The following is a 25899-nucleotide window of genomic DNA, read 5'->3' on the forward strand; positions in this document are numbered from 1 at the left end:
TTCATGTGTGATTTTGGACTTTGCTGTGCTGCAGAACTTGAATTTCACAACCTATGTCCCAGTGCACGAAGAGGATTATGCTGCTGTTGCTTAAACTATAATCACATACATTCACTTAAGATAAACTTATCTGCGTGTAGGCAGCTTAGCCGGATTTGTCTTTGAATGTTTTAAACACCTTGTGTGGGTAAAAAAAAAATCATTATCCTGCAGATTCTGGGATTTTTCTCTAATTAAGACACACTTGCACAGTAATGACATTTATGACTTTACACACTCCTTCGTAAGCTGCAACAGGAATTAAGTGGATGTGTTGTGTTAAAAATAAATCATCTTGAGACTTGAGGATAATGGTAATAAATAAGATTGGGTTTAATCCCAAACCGGACTTTCAGATGCTGCATTTTGGTATACGCGTTCAGGAGCACAACAAATAAAATGTGAATATATTCGTAGCGTTAATCCTCCTCTCCTAAGAGGAGAGACGATATGAATAATTCAGAAGCAAAACTGCTGGTCAACCACCACATCAATGGCTGGTAAATAATTCAGCCAGCAGAGTGGGTGAGGAGCTGCTTGCCCCTGATTTTGATTGAGAGACACTGGGACAGAGCCTACTTATAGATTCTTGATGGGTTTTACCACATCAAGAGGAGAGGACAGGCAAGGAAGGAGAGGAGCCCACAAATAATTCATAGGAAAGAGCTGCTGATGAGCAAGATGATGAAATCTAGAGTTTGTACACTCAGATTGTATAATAAATTTGTCAATAGATGCATTGCCGTTTTGTGTTTTCTGCGGTCTCGGGTGCAGAATAGTAATGATATATTTCCATTTGGTCCCAGGGAAACTTGGGGAAGCTTCTGTGCTCTGGTTAGTCAAGGTCAGGGGCAGATGAATGAAAACATTTCTGATATGTAGATGGAAAACATGAAAATCAACATTTGCATGGCTGTCACTCTTATCCTCATACAAATGCCCAACAGCAGCGTCTTTAAAGATAATAGAATGCCACCTTTTGCCTTTCAGTGTACACTTCCTTCTTTCTCTAGAAAAGAGATTCTGGGATTTACCTGCACACGTGCATACTTTAAGACAAGTTTCATCATATTAAGTTAACCCCCGCTATAATGATTTGCATAATGCTGTTTTATGTAGTGGATATGCAGGTGTGCACACAGCCACTCGTTTGTACACTGCAATAAATAATTGATGTTTCTGCTGGTCACAGACTCATCCCTCAACACACAAACACACACAGAAATTCAGGATCAGCATTTAAAAGTGACTGAATTTGAAATATGAACCCAAATATCCTTCCCAGGACCAAGTCTCCTTTTTAAAAAGCCACACTGGCTGTGAATCGCAGCCACTTCTTAGCACTCCTTGGTGTGTAAAACCATGCTGCATGCTCATAACATGAAATGGTAGAGAAATAAAGTCTGACAGTTTAAAATGAACGCCTGATGGCAATTCAGGTCATACACTCTCGCTGACACTTGTGCCGCACTTCAGCAGCTAATGACATGCCAATCAGAACTATTTGCAAATCAGACCCATTTGCAAATCAAGTCCCAGCCAGATGATAATAACTAGACTGAAGGATTGTGAATGCACAAGCTGCTAGATGAATCGTGCCAGATGTATAATTTAAAGTTTTTAGATACAAGATCATTTGTAAAGTTTTACCTTCCTCCATTGCCGACTACTACGAAAACACACAGTTTTCATATTTCTCCTTTCTCAGAAGTAAAAGCACAAGCCCTTAAGATGCCATTTTGCTCTCTTACAAATTTACTGCTTCAGAAAGTCCGAGCTCAACATTTTAAGTGTGATTGTCTGAACATTTGTACCAACCAGCCTCCCTAACAAGAGAGTTTCCATGAAAACATAAAAGACAGCTCATTTCCGCAAGTTCTCATCCTGAAAGCGGAGACACAGTAGGGGAAATTTATGGCAAAAATTCAATAATGTGCTTTACAACACCCAAAGTGGGAAACATATGGCCCTGATGCAAGCGCAGAGGTGATGTTTAACTGTATAATGGATGGTTTTGTATTAATGATATAGGTACTATAAGGGAATAAAGGTAAGGTTTCTTTCCAAGTACTCTGGTGAGATGACATGCACATCGAATCAAGCCATAAATAAAGCTTTGCAAATGCACAGTAGAAGGATAACATGTAAGAATAAAAAAGGCTTTTTAAGGAAAAGTCTCCAAAATATTTTTTTCCCTTGAGACTGAACTTGTAATTCTATACAAGCAGATTTTACAGCCCGGTCAACACTGAAACTCCAGTAATGCTTCACTCCCTCATTCATTTAGGGGCCTGGTCTCGTTAGCCTGAAGTAACTGCCCAGAGGCAGTTCCAAGATAGGTGTTGAGTGGCAAGGCTTACTTCCAGAAGGACTTTGATAAAACTAAAAAGCAAAGTTGACTGAAGTGGTTGTGCCATAGATTGACTAACTGAGTATTTTCTTTCCTTTTTTAAAAAGCACTGCAACACCCACACTGCTGAACATGAAGGAAAACATGTCTCTCAGTTAAATATCTGAAAAAGCATGCTTGACAACAGGTTTTTAATTCTGCTGATTACTGGAATTATTGTGTAAAAAATATCAATTAGCTTGGCTGGTAGAATAAATTACAGGCTGTGGCGGGTGCTGCAGGCAGAATGCACTCTGATTGATTAGTTATTAACTGATTTTGCTAGCTAAATGCTTTATGTATCTGATTGACCACTTACATCCATTTTACCTTGTATGTGCATCTCCACTGACGTTCTCCTCTCAAATTGACTGCTAACCAATCTGCCCCTTTTTTGCATCACACTGGTTTGTACTGATGGATTCTCTGCTGCACTAACTGTGCATTACAACCGTGTAAAATAAAATACTGGCAGCCGCCAGTGCTACCCTTAGCCTCCTAGTAGATCCACCTGTGATATAAATGTGAAAATTCAAGGTGAATGTTGGAAAATCAGCCTGAGATTCAAACTCATGTAAGATTTTTAGTAGATTTTGAGTATTTGTTGAATTTCGAAATCCTGCGTTGATTTTCAGAAAACTCGACCTCCGACCTTGACCTTGAGGCCTCGAGGACACCACTGGTCTAAGATTTTTAGTTGATGCACGTATGGTGTCATTTGGAAATCCTCTGCCACCCTATTCTCGGGTTATTGTATTCAAAATCTTGGATGTCCACGCCACCCGCAATTCCCCACAAACCTCTTGCAGCTGAGGGGTAAAAAAAACCAAAAAACAAAAAAATCCCCATGAAATCCCTGCTTTGAAGAAAAGGGAGGAGTAAGGGTCTAAATCAAAATCTATATCTGGAGACTTGTATTCAAGTCTGGACACTTTGGAGACCTTTTGGTTTTCTGTCGCTGATTCTAGATTTGAGAATGTCATCGTTTGGGTTAAAATAAACTCTCTAGAAGCTTCTCTACTGTCATGAATAACTGAAATCCAACCTCATCTAACATATGATTTGTAGTACCAAGTTTAAAAAAAAACAGGTTACAGCCATGATATGTGCTAACTGTATTTTCAAGGCGTTTAAAGCTTCTGCAGTCAGAAAGCTGGTTTAGATGATCTGAATGGCTGTTCAGTCTCCTGCCATTGTTAGTTTTTATACACATCGTGTTTTGCTGCAATCACTATTTGAACAACAATGTTAGCATTTCTATTTTTCAAGATCTTTTCAGTAGTAAATCTCAGTGAAAAAAGTCTGAATATTGTCTGTACTGTAGCTACTGAAATCTCTACATACAGGAAAGCAGTAAGAAGAAAGCGTAAGGAGTGATATGTTATTATTTTTAACTGATATGAAGCAATAATAAAGCACTTCCATTGAGAATTAGTCTGACTCAGTATAACTTTTACTAAATGTGTCGGTGCAGGGTCTTTTCTTCTTGTTTTTTTGTTCATTTACTTATATCTTGAATTCATTGAAACAAAGCCGGATAAAAATCTAAAAACAGGACTGATGTAGATGGTACCCATCGTGACTACAAACGAATAGGCAGGGGTCAGCATTTACCCTGCTGCATCAGCACAGAATCTGTATTTTTATTTTGTCTGCATGTGCCGGAGGCTGTGCTGGCACACACCACGAAGACTTGGCGAACAGAGCGTGCGCAGAAGGGCAAATGTTGTATTTAAACACGAGTAGGTTTTAACTACAAAAATCAGACTGTCAAGGGCTCTCCTTTCCACATAAAACTGCTTATTGAACAGCCATCACAGTCAACCAGACAATTGTGGAACATCCAGAATTAGCCAATTTAAAATTGACTTTAGGAAGCAAAAGTAAAGGGGAAACTGGCAGCACAATTTCAAAGCTGGAACGCGGCGGTGTTTGGGCCAAAGCGGCGTTGCCAAGTTTGTCCTGAATTACTGGAGACTGATGTCTCCAAGAGGCTGATCAAGAGGCGTCTTTTGCTTTCTGTATTACTTCTGCTTTATCTGTTCAAACATGTACATTTTTGGAAAAAGTCACAAACGCACTTTCCCTCTGCATCCTTCCACGTTTGCAATCAGACTTTAGTTTATGGTCCGCTTAGCCAAACGAGCAAACTAATTAATGTCACGAAAATTCTTGCTGATCACGATAACAGCATTTGTTTTCACACTTTAGTGGAAGACTTTTTGCTTTACAGTGAAAATGATATTATTAGCAGCAAACACAAAAAGGCGTCTGTGTTTAACTCTGTTTAATTAACAGAAAAACTTTTATTGTCAGGCATTTATCTGGATATTCATACTCTATTCATACTCCCTGGGACTCGGTGCCATCTGTGATTTGCTAACATTTGTGTGCTGTGTAGTCAGCGTCGATATTCTTGAAACACCTGAGCGAGTAAAGGAAGCTTTGTTCCAAGAAACACGTTTGTGGGCAGAGTTGTCTGAACATTTTATTGCACAAATTATGTTCATCAGATTCACGCTGACCCGCAGATCTAAAGTAGGCTGTGATGTGTCAACACGTTTTTCAGCAGTCTGTCTCATACAGGTCACGCAGTAGATGCATATTTTAAAGTATCCCAGATGTTTACACATGAGGCGAGCTGCTTACATTTTATTTGCACCATAAACTTGCAAACATGGCCCAATATGTGTTTTTACATTTATGTTCATACTGAGGGGGACACAAAACTTTAAAACACATTTTAAGAGAAGCCATCCAATAGCTCTCAAAGCATTTCATTCAAAACTGTGAACTGCACACCTCAATGCCTCTTTGTGACAGCTGATGAGAGAGCAGTGGATACCGCTTGTGCATGCTAAAAAAAATCGTTTTACGAGGATGCTGCAATGGTGCCTAACTCTGTACGCAAAACTAATCTCAAAATGTATTTTTTAAGCTTCAGACTAGAGATGTCAAATTCATTTCATATGAAGAGGTCTAAGGAGCTTGGAAAGAAAAGCCTCTGGACTTCTTTAAGTTGCTTGAAGATGTTTCAACTCTCATCCAAGAAGCTTCTTCAGTTCTAGGGTCAAATGAGGAAGAGTCCCAGATTTAAGCTCTATTCCAGTGTCCCCCCAAGAGGGACATGGACCCCCTATTGATCCTCTACCTAATTACACGAGCCAAGGTGTGAAAATGGCTGTAGGTTACAATCAGCCAAGGTTTCGGGTTAACCCACTGTGAAACTAGCCCCATCCTATCGTGTGATTTACTGAGGTCAAAAGGCCCAGGATGTGGGTGGGCGTTAAGGCGTCTGGGAAGGGATCTCAAAACTGGATTATAGATGGCAGACAGTTGGTGTCGTAAACCATCGCCTCTGTTCAAAGATGGTCGTTCACAGTGGACATAGATGGTTTCTTTCATATCAAGATCCACATACAGCCCACTTTGATCTTAAGTGGGCCAGACAACTGACACTCCCCTTTCAAATGTGCAGTTTAATTCCCCTGTTGAACTGCACATTTAATCTCTGAGATAGTTTAATTGTCCTAGATTTTCCATGTGATATAGAAACTCTGCTATGGTAAAAGAAAGAAATCTGTCAGCGCGACTCTTTGGGCTTCAATTTTAAAAAATGTGTAAAATTACAGAAAAAAAAATCACATGGCTCATTGCCCAGAACGTCCTGTAATTATAAACAGAAAGTTTCTGTAAATGTCACCTCTCTGGTGGGGAAGGAGCCTGAGTTAGTGCGTGAGGTTGAGAGGTACCGGCTAGATATAGTCGGGCTCACCTCTACACATGGCTTGGGCTCTGGAACCAGTCTCCTGGAGAGGGGCTGGACTCTGTCTCAGTCTGGAGTTGCCCCTGGTGAGAGGCGGCGGGCTGGGGTGGGTATCCTAATATCCCCTCGGCTTGCTGCCGGTACGTTGGGGTTTTTCCCGGTGGACGAGAGGGTTTGTTCCCTGCGCCTTAGGGTCGGGGAACGGGTCCTGACTGTCATCTGCGCTTATGCGCCGAGTGGCAGTTCAGAGTACCCAGCCTTCTTAGAGTCCCTGGGGGGGGTGCTGGAGGGTGCTCCACCTGGAGACTCTGTTGTCCTGCTGGGAGACTTCAATGCTCACGTGGGTAACGACAGCGAGACCTGGAGGGGCGTGATTGGGAGGAACGGCCTCCCTGATCTGAACCCGAGCGGTGCTCTGTTATTGGACTTCTGTGCTAACCACAGTTTGGCCATAACGAACACCCTGTTCGAACATAAGAGTGTCCATAAGTGCACGTGGCACCAGGACGCTCTAGGCCGTAGGTCGATGATCGATTTTGTAATCGTATCAGCAGACCTGCGACCATATGTTCTGGACACTCGGGTAAAGAGAGGGGCTGAGCTGTCAACTGATCACCACCTGGTGGTGAGTTGGATCAGGTGGCGGGGGAGGACGCTGGACAGACCTGGTGCACCTAAACGCGTAGTGAGGGTGTGCTGGGAACGTCTAGCAGAGGCCCCAGTCCGCGAGATCTTCAACGCACACCTCCGGCAGAGCTTCGACAGCATTCCGAGGGAGACTGGGGACATTGAGTCCGAATGGACCATGTTCAGAGTCTCCATTGCCGAAGCTGCTGCATTGAGCTGCGGCCGCAAGGTGGTGGGTGCCTGCCGTGGTGGTAATCCCCGAACCAAATGGTGGACACCAGAGGTGAAGGGAGCCACCAGGCTGAAGAAGGAGTCCTATCGGGCTTGGTTAGCCTGTGGGACTCCGGAGGCAGCCGACAGGTATCGACAGGCCAAGCGGAATGCGGCTCGGGCAGTGGCTGAAGCAAAAACTCGGGTGTGGGAGGAGTTCGGAGAGGCCATGGAAAAAGACTTTCGGACTGCCTCGAAGAGATTCTGGCAAACCGTCAGACGTCTCAGGAGGGGAAAGCGGTGCTCTACCTGCACTGTGTATAGTGCTGGCGGAGCGCTGCTGACGTCGACTGAGAAAATTGTCAGGCGGTGGAAGGAATACTTCGAGGACCTCCTTAATCCCACTGACACGTCTTCCGAGGAGGAAGCAGAGTCTGGGGATGAGGGGAATGACCCGCCAATTTCCGGGGGCGAGGTCACTGAGGCAGTTAAACAACTCCTTGGTGGCAGAGCCCCTGGTGTTGATGAGGTCCGCCCCGAGTTCCTGAAGGCTCTGGACATTGTAGGGCTGTCCTGGTTGACACGCCTCTGCAATGTTGCGTGGAGATCAGGGGCAGTACCTGTGGACTGGCAGACCGGGGTGGTGGTCCCCATCTTTAAGAAAGGGGACCGGAGGGTGTGTTCCAACTACAGGGGGATCACACTCCTCAGCCTCCCTGGGAAAGTCTATGCCAGGGTGCTGGAAAGGAGAGTTCGTCCGTTAGTCGAACCTCGGATACAGGAGGAACAATGCGGTTTTCGTCCTGGTCGCGGAACACTGGACCAGCTCTTTATCCTCTCCAGGATACTTGAGGGTGCATGGGAGTTTGCCCAACCAGTCTACATGTGTTTTGTGGACTTGGAGAAGGCATTCGATCGTGTCCCTCGGGGTGTCCTGTGGGAGGTGTTGCAGGAATATGGGGTGTCTGGCCCATTGCTACGGGCCATTCGATCCCTATACAACCGTTGCAAGAGCTTGGTTCGCATTGCCGGCAATAAGTCGGACTCGTTCCCGGTGGGTGATGGGCTTCGCCAGGGCTGCCCTTTGTCTCCGGTTCTGTTCATAATTTTTATGGACAGGATTTCTAGGCGCAGCCAAGTGGCGGAGGGCTTTCGCTTTGGTGGCCTCAGAATCTCATCTCTGATTTTTGCAGATGATGTGGTTCTGTTGGCTTCATCGGGTGAAGGCCTCCAGCTCGCACTGGAACGGTTCGCAGCCGAGTGTGAAGCAGCAGGAATGAGGATCAGCACCTCCAAATCTGAGGCCATGGTTCTCAGCCGGAAAAGGGTGGAGTGCCCACTCCGGGTCGGGGATGAGTTCCTGCCACAAGTGGAGGAGTTCAAGTATCTCGGGGTCTTGTTCGCGAGTGATGGGAGAAGGGAGCCGGAGATCGACAGACGGATTGGGGCTGCAGCTGCAGTAATGCGGACGCTGCACCGGTCCGTCGTGGTGAAGAGGGAGCTGAGTGTAAAAGCAAAGCTCTCAATTTACCGGTCGATCTACGTCCCTACCCTCACCTATGGCCACGAGCTGTGGGTAGTGACCGAAAGAACGAGATCGCGGATACAAGCGGCAGAAATGAGCTTCCTCCGAAGGGTGGCTGGCCTCTCCCTTAGAGATAGGGTGAGAAGTTCGGCCATCCAGGAGGGGCTCAGAGTAGAGCAGCTGCTGCTCCACATCGAAAGGAGCCAGCTGAGGTGGTTCGGGCATCTGACAAGGATGCCCCCTGGGCGCCTCCTGGGTGAGGTGTTCCAGGCATGTCCCACCGGGAGGAGGCCCCGGGGCAGACCCAGGACACGCTGGAGAGATTATATCTCTCGGCTGGCCTGGGAACGCCTTGGTATTCCCCCGGATAAGCTGGAGGAGGTGGCTGGGGAGAGGGAGGTCTGGGCCTCTTTGCTTAGGCTGCTGCCCCCGCGACCCGGCCCCGGACAAAGCGGATGAAGATGGATGGATGGATGGAAGTTTCTGTAAATTCACAGGAAATGTCCATTTTTTGGACCCCTTGTAAAAAAACAAAACAAACAAAAAACAGAAGCTTATATTGTCATAGAGAGAGCAGGAACTTTTCTGTTATTTAATAGTTTATCTGTTTTTTTAATTACTGTGCTATAGTATGAATGCCCAAATTATTTACGCTCCCTGTCATATTTTCCAAAGACAGATTGGAGTCTGTGCCAGGCTGCTTCTGTTCCCTGGACCTTATGTTTGACACCCTCTGTCAGGGGTAGACATTGTTCAAACACAAGTAAGAGAAATAAGACACTGTAGACCGACTCAGAGAGTATTAGAAAACGTGCGCACGGGTGTGAATGCCTCTGAGAAGACACACACATCGAGTGCAGGCTTGGTTCTTTATTTATAGTGAAAGTAAATTACATAGTACTTCCTCTTTTAACAGAAAGGGGAGAGGTCAGGCATTATCTCAGCTTATCTGACCTTCCACACATACACTGAAAATAACAATGCAGAAGTATATCATGCTTATCTGACATCACACACTGAGGTAAGGAATGCATTATGTTCTCTTTAACAATAAGCTTGGTTATGTGAAAATATATGAACACACAGAATATAAGGCACACTTGATTATATTGTATTATAGAGATTTGGTTATATTGTATAATGTAGAAAATCTCTTAACACCCTCGCTTTGGACATTACTTTGTGTACAGCATCACTGCATGTTGCAAAGTTGCTTTGGAATAAAATTGATCAAAGTTCACGCTAATTTTATTGAGTAAGTTCTGTAAATGTATTTATTTCAGTAATTTAACAACTGGCTTTGTTTAAAAACAGCCAGCAGCCACCAAGTCTGTGTTATATGTCTTTTAATTTAGTTTATTCCAAATACTAGCACGTTAGATATTCAAATATAATTGAAATAACTAACTTTTCACAGAACTCTTATTTTTATTGTTCCAGGGATTTTGTCTGAAATGTAAGATCGTACAAAGACAGATTATTATTCAAAAACAACAGAAAAAAAACTGTGACTCTGAAATGACACCTCACATTGTGTGCAGTTCCTGAAAATCAGATGTACCTCAGTAAGTTTCTTCACACGCCAAAGATTTGATTCTTAGATGAGAGAGTAATGTGATAATGAGCTACATGTCAGTGTTGTGCCCAAGTGTCACTTTTTATCACTGTTTGTGATGCCACAAATGAGGTCGCAGACTTTCTCCTTTTTAAAACGCGGCATAAGGAAGAATACAAGTGACACTTGAAGAGAAAGGAGAAAAGAGACGAGGAAAAAACTTAAGAGAACCAGCATTTTTCACCATGTAAACAAACTGAACAATTAGTCATTGGTATATTTCACAGGGAAAAAGCATAAAACTCAAAAAAAAATTTATAAATCAATCACAGTATAAAGCATCTTTTTTGGCACTTTAAATACCAACAGTTAAACTTAGACAACATTAACAACATTTAATAGACTCCTCAGAAAAAATTTGTTGATTAATCAACGTCTTTAAATATCAATGCAGCCAGCGCTACTTCAGTTCTGTCTTGATTAAACTGAAAGAGACTGAAGAGCACAACTTTCCCTTCCATATGCGTATACAAAACCTGAAATAGACGGCAAAGCAGCAAAAACACCCCTAAAGCAAAGAATACAGCAGGCATCAACAAAAACAGGCATAGGTGGGTTTCAAAGCGGCTTGCACAGGAAGGTAAGTAGGTTTTCAGCAGCTTAAATAAGTAACTTATATAAGACTCGCCAGCTGGATGCACAGAATGGTATCAGCTGATCCACAAGCCTATGTGCATTATCAGCAGTTATCAGCTGGTGCACTGCAGTTGTTAGGGTTCACTTGACTTTTGGGCGGGCCTGAACTACAGTTATGGTCAGTTTATAAACTGCCAAATATAAAGTACTCTAGGCAGTATGGGTCTGTTCTGGGCCCACCTCTCCTTATGTATGTAAATTGGGGGTAAAACCTGAGGACAGCAGTGAAGACCCCCTTAAACAACACCCAGCACTTTCACAAGGTTGCATGGAAGGCCAGGGGAAACGTGAGCAGCAGACTTCCAAATGGCATTGCAAAAAGCCTGTTTGAACAACGTGACATGCTGTAAGACCAACTGACTTCACACAGATTTCCTGCTCTGCGGTAACATAGCAGTGATGTAACATATAGGTATATATGTGCATGCAGTAGAAGCTAAAACTGGAAAAGATGGCAACTCACTGGCTTAATTAGGGAAGCTGCCAGCGACTAAATTACCAGTCAATTAAAAGTCAGTAAGACTGTAAAAACAATCAAAATTAAACGTAAACTAACGAATTAGATCTGCATGTAGGAGTCATCTGAAGCAGCTAAACAGCAAATCCTCAAATATACTCATATTTGAAATGTTGCTGAAAATTTTTGGCTTTCTGCACAGTGCAAAAAAATTGCAGACATAGCTGTTTGTATCGATCAAAGTGCTGCAGAACCCCATGGCTACCACCAGTTCTGCTTTCACTTTTGCCTCTTTACAATGAGAGATGGATGCTGCCCGGTATATTGATTTCAAAAGGTGATCTAATCCCTTAATTAGAGATCCCTTAAGGTCTATTTAGGCTTTCTTACTATCTATTCATTTTCTTCCACTTATCCAATTCAGGATCGCAGGGAGGGGGCTGGAACGTAACACACAGAGAGACAAACAACACTCACATTCACACCTATGGGCAAGTTAGAATCACCAGTTAACCTCACTAACTGCATGTCTTTGGGTACAACATGCAAACTCCACACAGATGTTGGCTTCGAACCCAGGACCTTCTCACTACGAGGCAACACTGACCATCGTGCTGCCTCGGTGTCAAACTACATGTATGCCATTTTTTTTATGCACTGCACAGAGAGCCAAAAATTTCTGCAACATTTCAAACATGAACATATTTGAAGATTAAATGTGCTTAGCTCAAATGACTCCTACATGCAGATCTGTTAGAGTGTGCTTAATTCTGGCTATTTTTAAGACTCTTTCTGACTTTTAATTGACTTTTAATGGAGTCAAATGACCAAAACAATTTACTGCCAAAAATGACTGCAGATTTAAGCAGTGTGTTTTTGCAAAGACAAAAGTACAGCGTGGTTCTTGCAACTGTCGCCAATGTTTCTGTTTATTGTGTTGTTGTTCCGTTTGATAATCGTTTCCTTATGAATGCTTCTCATCCTTAGGTCTCTCTTGTAAAACAGACACCCGAGAGAGAATCTTAATGAGACTGGCTGATGAAATAAAGATTTCATAAAACAAATGTGCCACCGTTAGACACAAATCTTTAGCCATATGTCATGAAGTTGATGATATTACTGAAGATTCAATGAGCAAAACGCTGATCATCGTTTGGTTTTTAATTCTGGCTGAGTCAAAGACAGCAGACTGACAAAAAAAAAACCAAAAAAGTGTGCTAAAATAGCCGAGTGTGCTACATATAGGATTTCAAGTTACATTAACTCCGGGGATTATGAATGACTGCATAATATAGGCTCAGCCGCTGATCATCCGTTTCATACTTACTTGGCAGCAGAAAAACAATTTCTGAGTCTTTCTCCATTAAATAAAACATTCACAGAACCACAAGGTCATATAAAGAAGCACATTTAAGATGCCAGCAGCAAAAAGGCACACACCAAAAGATAAATACATAGTGAATGTCAACGAGGCAGATCAGGGACTCTCAAATGGTTATGATATAGATTTATGTGTTCTGACATCCCACAGATGGTGTGAATTAGTCAGAGAGGGGGTGCCAGCATGAGGTCAAGAGAGATGACCTGGCCTTCAGCCTGCCACTTGGGAAACCAAAGCAACAGACATGTGAAGCTGCCACTGCTGCAGTGGAACAACCCAAAGGGAAGCTATGGCAGCTGTTATTGGAGCTGCAGAAGAGAGAGTGCTCCCGTAAACTGTTCTAATCTCATCATCGTCAGAGGTAAACAGCACTGAAAGGAGCCACAGCAGCACAAACGTGCATAAAAGCAGAGGGGGTGATAGAAAAGCTACATTGATTTTGACAAAGAGCAGAAAAAGAATTGTGTAAATATAAGGACACACAAAGCGGATCAAATGGGTTTCTAAACGTGTAATGATTGATTTTTTTTTCCCATTCATTGCCTAGAAATGATTTTGCATTTGAGAATAGTTTTCAATAAGCCAGTGCTTACCGGTAATATGAAGGATGATATAAATGAATTAATTTGTTGAGAATCAAAGGTTGAGGCCTTCAGCTTTACGAGCAGCTAACAAAGGACGCCTACCGTAATGTCTCATAAAGGTGCCGAGAAGCACAGAGAATTACCAGATTGCCTCAGGAGGCAGTTCCCATATGTCTGACAGAACGAGGGGTGGGGATGTCGACTTTAAAGGAAGGGAGAGACCCGTTTAATGATGAAATCATAAAATCCTGTGTAAATATGTACAAAGCACGGGCGGCTCTTACCTGATTGATGTGCTTGAGCTTGTCAATGATCTGATTTATGACGGGGTCAGCTCCTTTCACTTTGACTTCGGGGTTGGCGATCTGAGCTTTGATTCCATTTCCGACCACACGGAGAGTGTAGCTGTGAACACAAGAACAGAGGACAGAGGGTCTGTAAATATATTCAGATATCTTCCAGTCATTTTAAATAATACATTTCACAGAGGTACATTTCACAGATAATTCATATAATATAGTTTTTATAGCACTTTTTTTTTACCTGTGCAGCGTTTACATGTCTTGCATAATGTCCAACATATTGAAACAATTTCACACATTTTCATCGGCTGGTTTACAGACAGAACCACGTCTCACAAGAAACATGCAGCTCAAAAAAAGATCTCAAAGACTTTGGAGTCAGACCTGTTACAGATCGTCAACTTTTCTTTAATATCAGGTGTGTTTCCAGAATCACTAAAAACTGCTGTAATTAAACCTATACTGAAAAAGGACAATCTTGACAAGACACAAATGAACAACTACAGGCCGATCTCAAACCTCCCATTTTTAAGTAAGATCATTGAAAAAGCAGTTTCTCAACAGCTCAGTTACTTCTTAAAACAGAATAACTGCTATGATGCCTTCCAGTCAGGTTTTAGACAGAACCACAGCACTGAAACCGCTCTGACCAAAGTGTTTAATGACATATGTCTGAATACAGACAGTAGAAAAATATCATTCTTAGTCTTACTGGATCTCAGTGCAGCATTTGATACAGTTGACCACAACATATTACTCAAACGACTGGAGAACTGGACAGGTCTTTCAGGAACTGTACTAAACCGGTTCAAAACATACTTAGAAAACAGGAAATACTTTGAATCAATAGGTAACTTCACATCTGAGCAGACAAGTATCACATGTGGAGTTCCCCAAGGTTCCATCTTGGGACCCTTTCTGTTTAACATTTACATGCTCCCACTGGCACAGATTATAAAGAACAACAAAATAAACTATCACAGCTATGCAGATGACACACAAATATATATCACAATGTCACCAGGAGACCGAGGCCCTGTACAGGCTCTTGGTAAATGCATTGAGGAAATTAATGACTGGTTGTGCCACAATTTTCTCCAGCTAAACAAAAACAAAACTGAAGTAATAGTCTTTGGCGCCAAAGAAAAATGATTACAGGTCACCAGAGAACTTCAATCTATACATCTAAAAACCACAAACCAGGCGAGAAATTTGGGTGTAGTGATGGATGCAGACCTAAACTTAGAAAAACACATTAAGACAATAACAAAGTCAGCTTACTATCACCTCAAGAATATATCAAGGATAAAAGATCTGATGTCTCAACAGGACCTGGAAAAACTAGTCCATGCATTCAAAATCAGTGACTACAGGTAAATGGCCTGCATTTGTATAGCGCTTTTCTAGTCCATAGGACCCCAAAGCGCTTTACACTACATTCAGTCATTCACACACTGGTGATAGCAAGCTACATTGTAGCCACAGCTGCCCTGGGGTGCACTGACAGAGGCGAGGCTGCCGGACACAGGCGCCACCGGGCCCTCTGACCACCACCAGTAGGCAAACATGGGGTTAGTATCTTGCCCAAGGATATTTGGCATGCAGCCAGGATGCAGCCTGGGATCGAACCACCGACCTTCTGATTAGGGGCTGACCTGCTCTGCCACCTGAGCTACAGCCACCCACTAAGTCTGATGGAGTAATGAATCCTCATTTGAAATGTTTGGTTTAAATCGTCATCAATATGTACAGAGGAGGAGAGGACACTGTGAGTGTATAAAACCTGGTTTGGAGCTGCATTTCAGCCAGTGGTGTTGGGAATATTGTCAAAAATGATTATGAACACAGAAAAGTACCATTAGACTGTGATCCACCATGAAATACCATCTGGAAAGCGTCTGATTAGCAACAGCTTCATTGTTAAGCATCAACACTCATTGATTGGCCTCTCAGATGAGATGCTAACATTTTTGAAGCAGGGTGGGATCATCTTGACAAAGAACAGAACAAAAGGCAGCCAACATCCAAATAAGTGCTTTAAATGTCCTTCAAGAAGCCTGGAGAACTATTCCTGAAGACTACTTGATGAAATTACAAGAAAGCTTACCTAAGAGAGTTCAGGCTGTGTTGAAGAATAAATGTGGTCACACCAAATACTGACTTTCCAGCTTGTTAGAATTGAACAAACTCTGTTTTTTTTCTTATTTACTGTATTTCCATGCACATTTCAATTAATATCTGCACCAACTTCCCATTTTCCCAGCAAAATATGAAGAAATGAGCTCAAAAGACTGCCTAGTTTTAACAGTTACTGCAGCAGAGAAAAGAAATCTACAACATAGAATACAGAGACTAATCAAATAAGACAAGAAAAAACTTTACATTCTATTTATCTTCATAAGTAGTTGGGAAATATACTTTATTGACTTATAAAATGCAATAAAATGTAGTAATAAAAAGTCAATAATATATCAGGGAATTTTCTCCATCACGTATTTTCACGTTCAATTTAAGCACATTTTACAGTTCTACTAGCAAACACAAGTGTTGCTTTATAGTGACAGAGCTGAATGAAAATTCATATGAAAACCACCTTATATGAAAACATATAACCTTAACACAATATTACAATGTGTGAACATTGTAATATTGGTACTTAAAGTTTAATTAAATAAAGTATCAAAAAGTACTGTCAGCAGTAACAGCAGAAACTTTCACACTGGAAGAAAATTCTAATATCATCGTGTCTTCTAATGGCAAGTAATACTAAACAATGATAAATATTCTGAATTCACACTAAGGTGACAGTAGAATTACTTTGCAGCCATACCCTGAGGTTAAAGAGGGATTTGTGGTATGGAAGAAAACATCATTCACTGCACATTTGTGCAGATGCTCATATGTATCTAAGCGGCTATCGCATTTATGGTTTATGAAAACTATAGCCTGTATGAATCCTCATAGAAATGAAACGAATATGTAGCAATATAGCTGTTCAGCATACAACATCGGCCCTTGTTTTAAAGCCGTTCATTGTTGTCATAGCTTGGTAATAGGCTTCAGTTTACCTCAAGGACTCCTCATTCTTTAGCCTGACTGCAGTCTGTCAGCTGTAATGCTTCTGACTGGACACAATTCACTCACATCTCAATTTACAGTGTATCATTCAGTCAAACTGGTAGATCAAGGTAAAGTCAGTCATTGCTGAACAATTGCTGAGCTCTTTGAGCTTGTCATCCGACACAGAATGAGGTGCCGACCCGGGCGATCACTTTGAACTTCAGTGCTCGAGAGTTAAAAATAAAACAGAAGATGCAAGCATGCTGCTGAGGTGGCGGCAAACTCCAGCTGAGTGTGATCATCAAGAAACCCAAGGTCACAAAAAAATACTCTTTTTTTAAAAGAAAAAAGGCCTTAGTTATTTAAATGCAAAGGTGACGACACAATTCAAATTTAGTCAAGAAGCAATTTTAAGATTAATTACCTGCAAATCAGAGCCTCTAAATGTAATTAGTTTGAGAAGAAATGCTGGCCAATCCATGCCCCTTCTTTACTTTTAATCAGCAGTTACACTGTTATCATTCTAATTACATTATCAACATATTTTTTTGTTTCTGCATTCTTTCTTGTCTTCACGTAGTCTCTCTGCTGTCTGTCTTCTGACAGCAGCTTACAAAGAAATGTCAAAGTCAACATTTAAAATATGTGGACAATAGAGCTATTAAAACATCCAAATAACAAAATGAACCTCAAAGATTCTCCATCATGCATTCGTCATGTCATTAATCTCTTAAAAATAAATTATAATATCAAAAGTTAGAAGAATCATATTGTTCCTCATGCAAAGGATGACGTGATATAAATAAAGGGGATTTTGGTAGGGCGGTCATTGTCAGCACTCCTTGCACACCATGTAATTACCGATGCATAAATAAGCTATCAGGCAAACAGTCTAATCGGGAGGCGAGCAGTGTTTGACACGAACTCATCAGCAAACACCTTTTGCACGTGGATAAAATTGATTCCTTTTAAAACAGCTCTTCCAGCTTTTGTTGTCTGCGTGCTCACAATTTTTACTATGAACCACAACAAAAATTGATTTTTGCTCCGGGTACTTAACATCATCTTTTGAAAAACAAAAAAAACGTCATTCAGAAGCACACGGCTGTTTTACAATAATGGGATCCAGCACTTTGAGACCTTTGTTTTTTTTTTACCAAATGGCTTTAAAAGCAAAAAATAAATAAATACATCTAAATTGTTGTGTTAAATTTACTCCTGCAAAATTCAATGTCTATAACCAGCAGCGCACTCCTCTGTAGGCAGCCTGAGACAGCACAGACACCTCGCTGGAGTTCACATGTGATGTTGGTGTCTTTGTAGGAGCTGCTGTGATAAATCCACGCGAGGGCTACGCAGACGCTTCTGTGTCCATCAGCCATCGGCGGCATTAAAAAAAAAAACTTCAACAGCATCAAAAATGCAACAGTGACAAAAGTAAAGGAGGTCATGTAACCATGTAGGAAGTAAACTAACAATTTACTAAAAGTTTCCACTTTGGTTTTAAAGTTTGTTTGGGTTTTTATTTATTACCGGTAGTTAGACTTCTTAACGCTATTTAATATATCACATTTTCAAATTTGTATTGCATGTTGACACACTCCTCTCCATTCATCCATCCAGCTCTTCCACTAGGAGCCAGTACGAGCTGTCATGGGCCAAAACTATTTTATGTATCCGTCTACTGTATATCCAATAACTGCAGTGCTGTGTTAGCTCAGCGCTGTATGCATTGGCTGGAGCTTCATGCTTTGGGACTATAGCTGCAGCTGAATCTTGTACACTATAACTATGATCCACCTGCTTCCAGCTTTGTTTAATCCCTGGACACACCTGCAGAGATTGAAATTGTGTGTAGGAAGTGGAAAGAACAAAAGTCCTTGTTGGGTCTGCCCTACCGTGAAAGGTCCACAGGAAAAGTAAAAAAAAATAAAGTCAGTATTAAAGAAAGATTACTAGGTCCACGTGCACTTGTAGCCTTTGATAATCTCATAAAATCCCCCTTCATTACCTATAATACTGTCTTTTTCCCTCTTTCTGATTGGCTGCATATTGAAGAGATTACATCAGAGCCATCTGTGCTCACGTCCACCCAATGAAAATGTGACAGCTACATTTCTGCATGAGAAAACATGAAGGTGAAATCTGCATACATCCTTGAATTGGGATGTAGTTAAATATGGATTCTAATATAAAATGGATGTCCATACATACCCACACACATACTCACAGAGTCAACTCATCTAGCATTCACTAAGAAATGTATTTCATTATGCCACTGGGATCCATAACCTGAAACGCATGCAATCTCTTGTAACACGCTGCACGGCTGGCAATGCAACACTAAGGCTCTCGGGAGGTTGCAACACCAGAATATAAGAGGTGAGCTCCTTAAAAAGTGTCAGAGATAAAAACATTGATCATAGCCATCATATATTCTTCAGGGTGAGTAAAAAAAAAAAAAAAGCACACCGTAGCACCAAACACAACCTGCAGGAGGATATCAAACAGTTGAGCGATTGCCTGTGTCTCTGTAGACCAGCAGCAGGATCCTATAATCCATATCACTCTCCCCAAAGGGACGCTTGGTTTGCATCTCATCTCTGCTCGCCCTGCTGTTCAGGGTTAGATTGAAAATTTCAATCATTCTATTCGTGGTTCCCATTCCTGTCCCATTCAACTACACTGTACTGTAGGTGCAACACATTCACATCCAGAACAAAGCAATCTCAGGCCTCTTTTGCTTTGTTCCTTGACTTCAGGACAGAGTAGGATAGGTACGTCAAAGTAATTTACTCTGATCACAGCACAGGAGGAGCATGACTCTTCTGCAGACATCAGCAGCACAGTGCACTACAATACCGGGGCCTTGCATAAAACAGATAAAAGCCACCGTGTGTGATTTGATGCGTTCCTTTTGTGCAATCCATGTCCCATATTTTGGTCCTTTTTGTCCTTTGATTAAGGCTGTGATAAAAAACTGGACGAGAATTTGGCTGAATGTAGCCATCTTATTTTAAAGAACATGCCTTTTTTTCTAAGGGGATATTTCTTCCCACAGCTTAATGAAGATTCGGTGAAGAAAACATTAATGGTTACTTTAGGACTAATGCATTGCTAAAAACTATTTGCATTTACTATATTAAAAATGCAGGTCGCAGGGACCTTTCAATGAAACTCTTCAAATCTATATCTTACGTTAAGACTAATTTAATGCCTTCACTTTGGCATGGAAGGAGATTTTGCAGGAAGCTTTAAAAAAACTTCAATGATGTTTACTGGAAATAAGTTCAGGCAATATACTTGGCCGGGTCATAGCTGTAATATTCTTCTCCTTCCAGGCTTCTCAAGACTGGGAGACATAACCAAAAGGCATCTCTATAAATGTCATCTGCAATCACCTTTTGCGCTCATGAAGCCCCAGATCATCGTATTACCAGATTTATCCGTCACTGCTGGAAGTTTACACTCAGTATAGTAGACCTGAGGACCTGAATTCCAAACATCCTGGATTCAAATTAATCTTGATGAAAATGTATCAATTTTTTTTAAACTTTAATCTTGCTTTTTTGTTAAGTGCAAATAGTTGTTTTCTTCTTGAACACATGTATAAGGCTGAGAGGTACTGAAACTTTAAAAAAAAAAGGTGTGGCACAAACCAGAAATGTAAATCTAAAGAATTGTTCTTTAGCGCTGCAGCTAAGGATGGGAATCAAGAACCCAGGAGTTCAATTCCCAGGAATTTTTTAGTCCGCCTGCCTGTCGATCCCGATTATTGGTTCTATTTGAGCGTGTGCTACAATCATCTGATTTCAGTTCATGTGTTGGAGGAGGAAAATAGCAGCACAGTCTACAGCGTGGATATGGACTTTACTTTTATTGCACAAAAGGACGAGAGTGCGATAGTAAAGCGGTGGTGAAGACAAAAACGACTGCATCGTGCTGCTAACCCAACTTCGGCTCTTCGCAAGGACCTGCACAGACAACATGCTAACGCTAAGCTAGCCATAAACCCAGAGTGATGTTAAAGCAGAGTGAATGTCGACCCCAGCCCAGCAGCCAAACCCTGAACTTTAACAGGTAACAAACTGATGAGCAGTCAGGCTGGAGCCTCTGTTTCCACCTATTTTAAAGCCGTTAAAGCCTCTGTGTGGGTTTTCATCTTTGCTTTGTGCCGTCGGCTTTGTGTTCATACCTAAATCCAAAGAAAAAGATCATATGTGTGTCCTCATTAGGATAGGATTTGTGTTGTGTGTGGGACTGTAGGCTTTATACTGTCAACTGATAATTATAAGACCACGGGTTTCAGGTCATTTTGCAGAGACATGCAAAAATAATGTAACATGTATAATAGCAAATTACTTTCTCCTTGGAGTAATTAAGTAACATACTGCATTAATTACATTAAGTACTTAATACATTAAGTATGCTTTAAAGAGAAGCGTTCTGTGTAATAAATGCATTCTTGAGTAACAACCCCAACACTGATCACAACAAAGGGGGGAAATGCCTCCAACATGCACAAAAACATTTGACCACACAGCACGCAATTAATCTGCACAAATGTAATGCCTTTGATATGCTGCTTAGAGATGGTGGTGGCTCTCAAAACAGTGATCAATCCCCATCCCTAGCTGCAATCAACACATTTAAAAAGGTAAAAAGTTTTACTTTGAAACTTTCAGGAACCTCCAGCAAACACGCAGCCGTTCAGGGAATGGACATTTTCTCCAGTTTACTGGTCTGTAGGCCAGTGTGAGTGGGGCATTAATATTAAGTTGAAATTCACTCTAGGAAGCTCAAAATAGTTGAACTAACCCGTAGGCTTGAGTGAAAATTCTGAGCAGTAACGCCTTAAATGTCACTCTGTTGTATATGCTGCTGGATGCACTGTAGATCTGTATTTCTATTGGTCAAGAGAGTTGGTTCATAATTCAGCCATAATTCAGAATGGTGCTCCTTTTATTTATTTATTTTTGTCCTTAATTTACATTTTAAGCTTCATTTTTCAAAAAATTCCTGCAAACTGAGGCACAGCACTCCACTTGTTGTGATTTCTGGAAGCAGTTTGGTGATAACTGCCAAACACTCATCGTTTAACTAGCAGGTCACAGGCTGCTCGAGCTACTTTAGATCAATTAGTATGCTTCTGACGCCTCGGAGATATCAATCACGGGTTGCAGCTGAGCATCCGTCTTAAAATCATATAATATATGATTGTATTTTATATAACGGCGATAAATAAGACAGCGTTTGTTATTTTAAGCAAAAGCTGTCAGATTTATTTTTTTCCCTACCCTCATATGATAAGACGACTGCTTAAAACTATTAGAAGATAAACAGCCATCAGTGTTCATTTGAATTTGAATCTAATTTCCAGCGTCTTTCCATCCATCTATACAGCTCGTGTGCTCTTTGTTTTTTAACATTACGCCGTGAACAACAATCAAAAATGATAAAGGGAAAAAAAAGAAAGAAAACAAGCTGGCTGTAAAAACACAGAAATGTCTTTTTCCTGAGAGCACTTTCATCAAAATGTTATGGAGCGAGTAGTTCAGCATCCCAGGAGACGAAGGAGGCAGACCACGCACACTGTTCATGGTTGGCTGAGTGAGAAACAAAGCAGGCCTGCAGTTAGTAGGCTAGAAGGCAATACCTGCCTTTCAGTTGTCACAAAGAGAACAAAAGTCCTTCTGGCTCATTGCCGAGTGTGGAGAAGATCTGGGGGAGCCCGGCACTTCAAAGGAGCCTGTCCACTTAAGCTCAACAGGACAGAAAACACTTCAGGCATAACAAGCGAACATATGCAGTTTAATGTATAAAAATCAACAATAAGGCTGCGCCTCGAACAAACATCTGCTCGTTACCACAAAGCAGACTTGATGTGAAAATAAGGCAGAAGAGTCTAATTAAATACTACATCGAGACTACCACACATCCTACATAACACAGGAACATGTTTAGGCTCCATAACACATACAGTCAGTCAAGATCTTTCAAATATCTGCAAGAATGTCACATTTACTTCTGACTGACTCATGAATTAATTGACAAAAACCTTCACAGACAGACAGAAGGGATTAATATAATCGGGATCATGGGGTTTGCCAGTATGTGTATCTGAAACTGTGTACCTTTACTGAGAACTGTGACAAAGAGGATAATACAACAGCAGTCAACTGTGCTTCAGGCAAAGATTTTGCTCCAAACATCACTACTGTCATGTTTGTTCCAATTACTAGAAAGCCCTGAGCCTTGAAGTTGTATTGACTTGTGCCAGAGAGACACCATGGAATTAGCCAGACAGAGCTGTTTGAGCAATGTGGCAGCGGTAATTAATATGGTCTGGTAGTCAGTCAGTGGTTAATGGGCATTTTGTGTCAGAAATCTGTACTTACACTGCTCTTGGATACTGGAAACTGCTCATATGAACAGACAGATTAATTATGGATTTATAAACAAAAAGTTGTCCAGGGCTAAAGAAAATAAAAGGCAGACTGTGTAAGTGCACTCTAACAGCAGTGGAGCAAACACACAAAAGCTGGAGTTCTCAAAGTTTTTGATGACTGAGTGCCAATTTAGGGAACCAGCGAATGATCAAGAGTCTCAGGAAGGCACGCAAAATACTTTCAGTGTTTTTGATGTGTCGGTTCAGAGGCTGATGGCTGATGCTGGTAATTGTCCTTGCTGTGATTTCTGCAGGGTTTGGTTTTTTTAATCATCAGTGAGGTGACTGTTAGATTTCTTAAAACTGGCTCTGTTTGTCAGAGCTAGGAAGGGTTAGTCTGCTATAATGGCTACAGCAAGAAAGCGTAAACACAGCTATATCATATATCATATGCGCATGGTGGATCACAAACTGTCAGTATTTTTTCTGCATTCATACTTCCATATGTTTTGACAAAATCCCCAACACCACCGACTGAAATGCAGCCCAAAAACCAGTGACACAGCCTGCACCATGCTCTGCAGATGGCCGTGCACACTCACTGCTGTACCTCTCTCCTGACCTCTTCTGTACATATTGATGATATTTTGAACCAAAAATTTCAAATTCATCACTTCACCTGTTGACACTGATTTTCAGTCCAGTTCTTGTGCATCTTGGTACAGCTCAGCCTTTTGAGGAACAGCTTCTTGACAGCCACCCTTCCACTGAGACCATTTCTGATGAGGCTTCGGTGAACAGCAGATGGATCAACTGAAGGGCCAGAGGCATCTTTCACGTCCAGTGTCAGGTCTTTGCTGGATTTCTTTCCCCCTATTTCTTAAGGACACGACTTTCAGACACTGCTGTAGATGGATTTCTATGTCTGCCACTTCTTTTTTTTTTATTGACACACTGCACATCATGGTGTGTTATGCAAAGTTTTGGGCTAACAGCTCTTTGGGAATCCCAAAAAATTCTATTTTATGCCAGTCAAACTGTGTTATCTGCCAAGTTTTATAGATTCAACTAAAGAAATTTGAACCATTTTTCCCCCAAGAGACTGCAAGTAACAAAGTGCTTCAAGGTGAATCTGTAAAATGTCTTATTTTTCCTCTGTTTTATTTCTTTGCAAGTTTTTATCGTCATACTGATTGAATCACACAAAGAACGGGATTAAATCGTCTCAAAGTTAAGTACTGACTTGGAGCATAAGGAATTTTTGAATGTTTGAATGTTTAACCAAAACTCAAAGTCTTTTATTGGCCTAAACTTGGACAGCATCAGCCTCAAGCCTTAAAATGTGCTCTGTTCATCAAAACTCCAGTGTGATCCTTACAGCGCTCTGTAGGACTGTCAACCTTTGGCTTTTAATGTCTCGTGTCCTCCTTTTGAGATAGGTGGTTTTACGCCTTGTGCAACCGGCAGAGTGTGTTACTTTAGTTCTGATACTCTGCACCGTTTATATGTAACATTTACTGTGCGACTGCCACGCTTGTCCGAAAGCACATTTCCTGTTGGGGAAAAATACGAGAAATCTTTATTTTTTGACCAGAAAACTTGCTGGCTTGGAAGAAATGCTGTCAGTGGTTATAATGCAGGTAGCAATTATTCAACCTCGAGAATGTATTCACATGGTTTTTTTTGTGATAAAGGTGGATTGTCAGGGATCGTGTGTGTGTGTGTGTGGGTGTGTGTGTAAACAAAATTACATTTATTGAGTTACACACCTGACTGCACTTCCATTGTGGCCGTGTTTGTGTGCCAGTGTGGGTTCTAACAATGACACAACAGCTTAGGATGACAGGCACTCTTTCTTTACTCAGTGTTAACTTGTTTGTTTGTTTATTCATTCATGATTTTGCAGCACACTGTACTTGGGGGAAATTATAATACACAACCTTTAAGTGGCAACGAGCCCTGAGATCCCTGAACAAAAGGAGCGCGGCGCAGGCTGCTGGAGTAGACCGTATGCTACTACTCCAGGGGTCAAGTATATGCCCGAATTTAATGATTCAACAGTTCTCCTAACAACAATATAATGCCATTAGTGCACTTTGATGTTAACAGATGGTTATGCCAAAGTCAGTAACACATTGCACTAAGGCACCTGCACTTCATGCATGCAGGTGATGTCAATCAGCTGCTGAGCGAACACTGACTGCCACATGTTTACTTTTATTGCGCCTCCTTGTTTGCGATCCTTTTATTATCGCCATCAAAGCCTCCTGGTGCACCAGCCTCACTCCTGAGCCTCATTTATAACATGTTTTACACGTATTTACAGAAATAAGTGAAGAAATAAAAGATACATTGTGGTAAAACGACACCAACCTAGCATTCACAGCAATCCATTATTATAGTTGTAAAGCTTGCGTTATATTGCACTGATAATCTTCCCCGGTAAAGCTAAGTGGCTCTTTGTGCTTATGAGCAACTGCATCGTGCACACTTTTAATGCCAAATAGATATCAGGAGTCCTCAAACAGCGAGTGAACTTTTATAACACCTCTTAAATATTTGATTTTTACGGAAGGTAATAAGGACAAATGGAAAGCTTGGCTATTGCGGAGATACAATGGCCTCATAAAAGCAGATGGTCACCAAAAGAGGGAAATTTTAAAGATGTTAATACCCCATAAGGGCAATAATGTTCAGGATTAAACAGATGTCGTAAGAGCAGGGCGGATAATGAAAAACTCATCGGAGCTTTTATGATATCAGTGATCATCATACTTACATCCAAAGTAATGTCCTGCTGTATTTTCTTTTTCTTTTTACAATGGATAAATACTGTCCTGTCTGAAACTTTCATTTGAGTGCAAAATACAAATAAATGCTCTGCAGAATTTAATACAGTGATTTTCTGGTCTTATTCCAG

The 25899-nt window shown here is 41.4% G+C and overlaps 1 protein-coding gene across 1 annotated transcript in view; it reads right to left on the reverse strand.

Annotated features, from left to right (window-relative positions):
• The window catches only part of gpc5a (glypican 5a), a 186241-nt gene that overhangs the window by 68600 nt on the left and 91742 nt on the right, over positions 1 to 25899 (reverse strand). Inside the window, exon 7 of the mRNA XM_076883675.1 lies at positions 13514 to 13634. Within this exon, the coding sequence (XP_076739790.1) occupies positions 13514 to 13634 (121 nt within the window). The remainder of the gene's footprint in view (positions 1 to 13513; positions 13635 to 25899) is intronic.

The sequence above is a fragment of the Maylandia zebra genome, linkage group LG1 (assembly GCF_041146795.1).
Source record: "Maylandia zebra isolate NMK-2024a linkage group LG1, Mzebra_GT3a, whole genome shotgun sequence".
Lineage (NCBI taxonomy): Eukaryota > Metazoa > Chordata > Actinopteri > Cichliformes > Cichlidae > Maylandia > Maylandia zebra.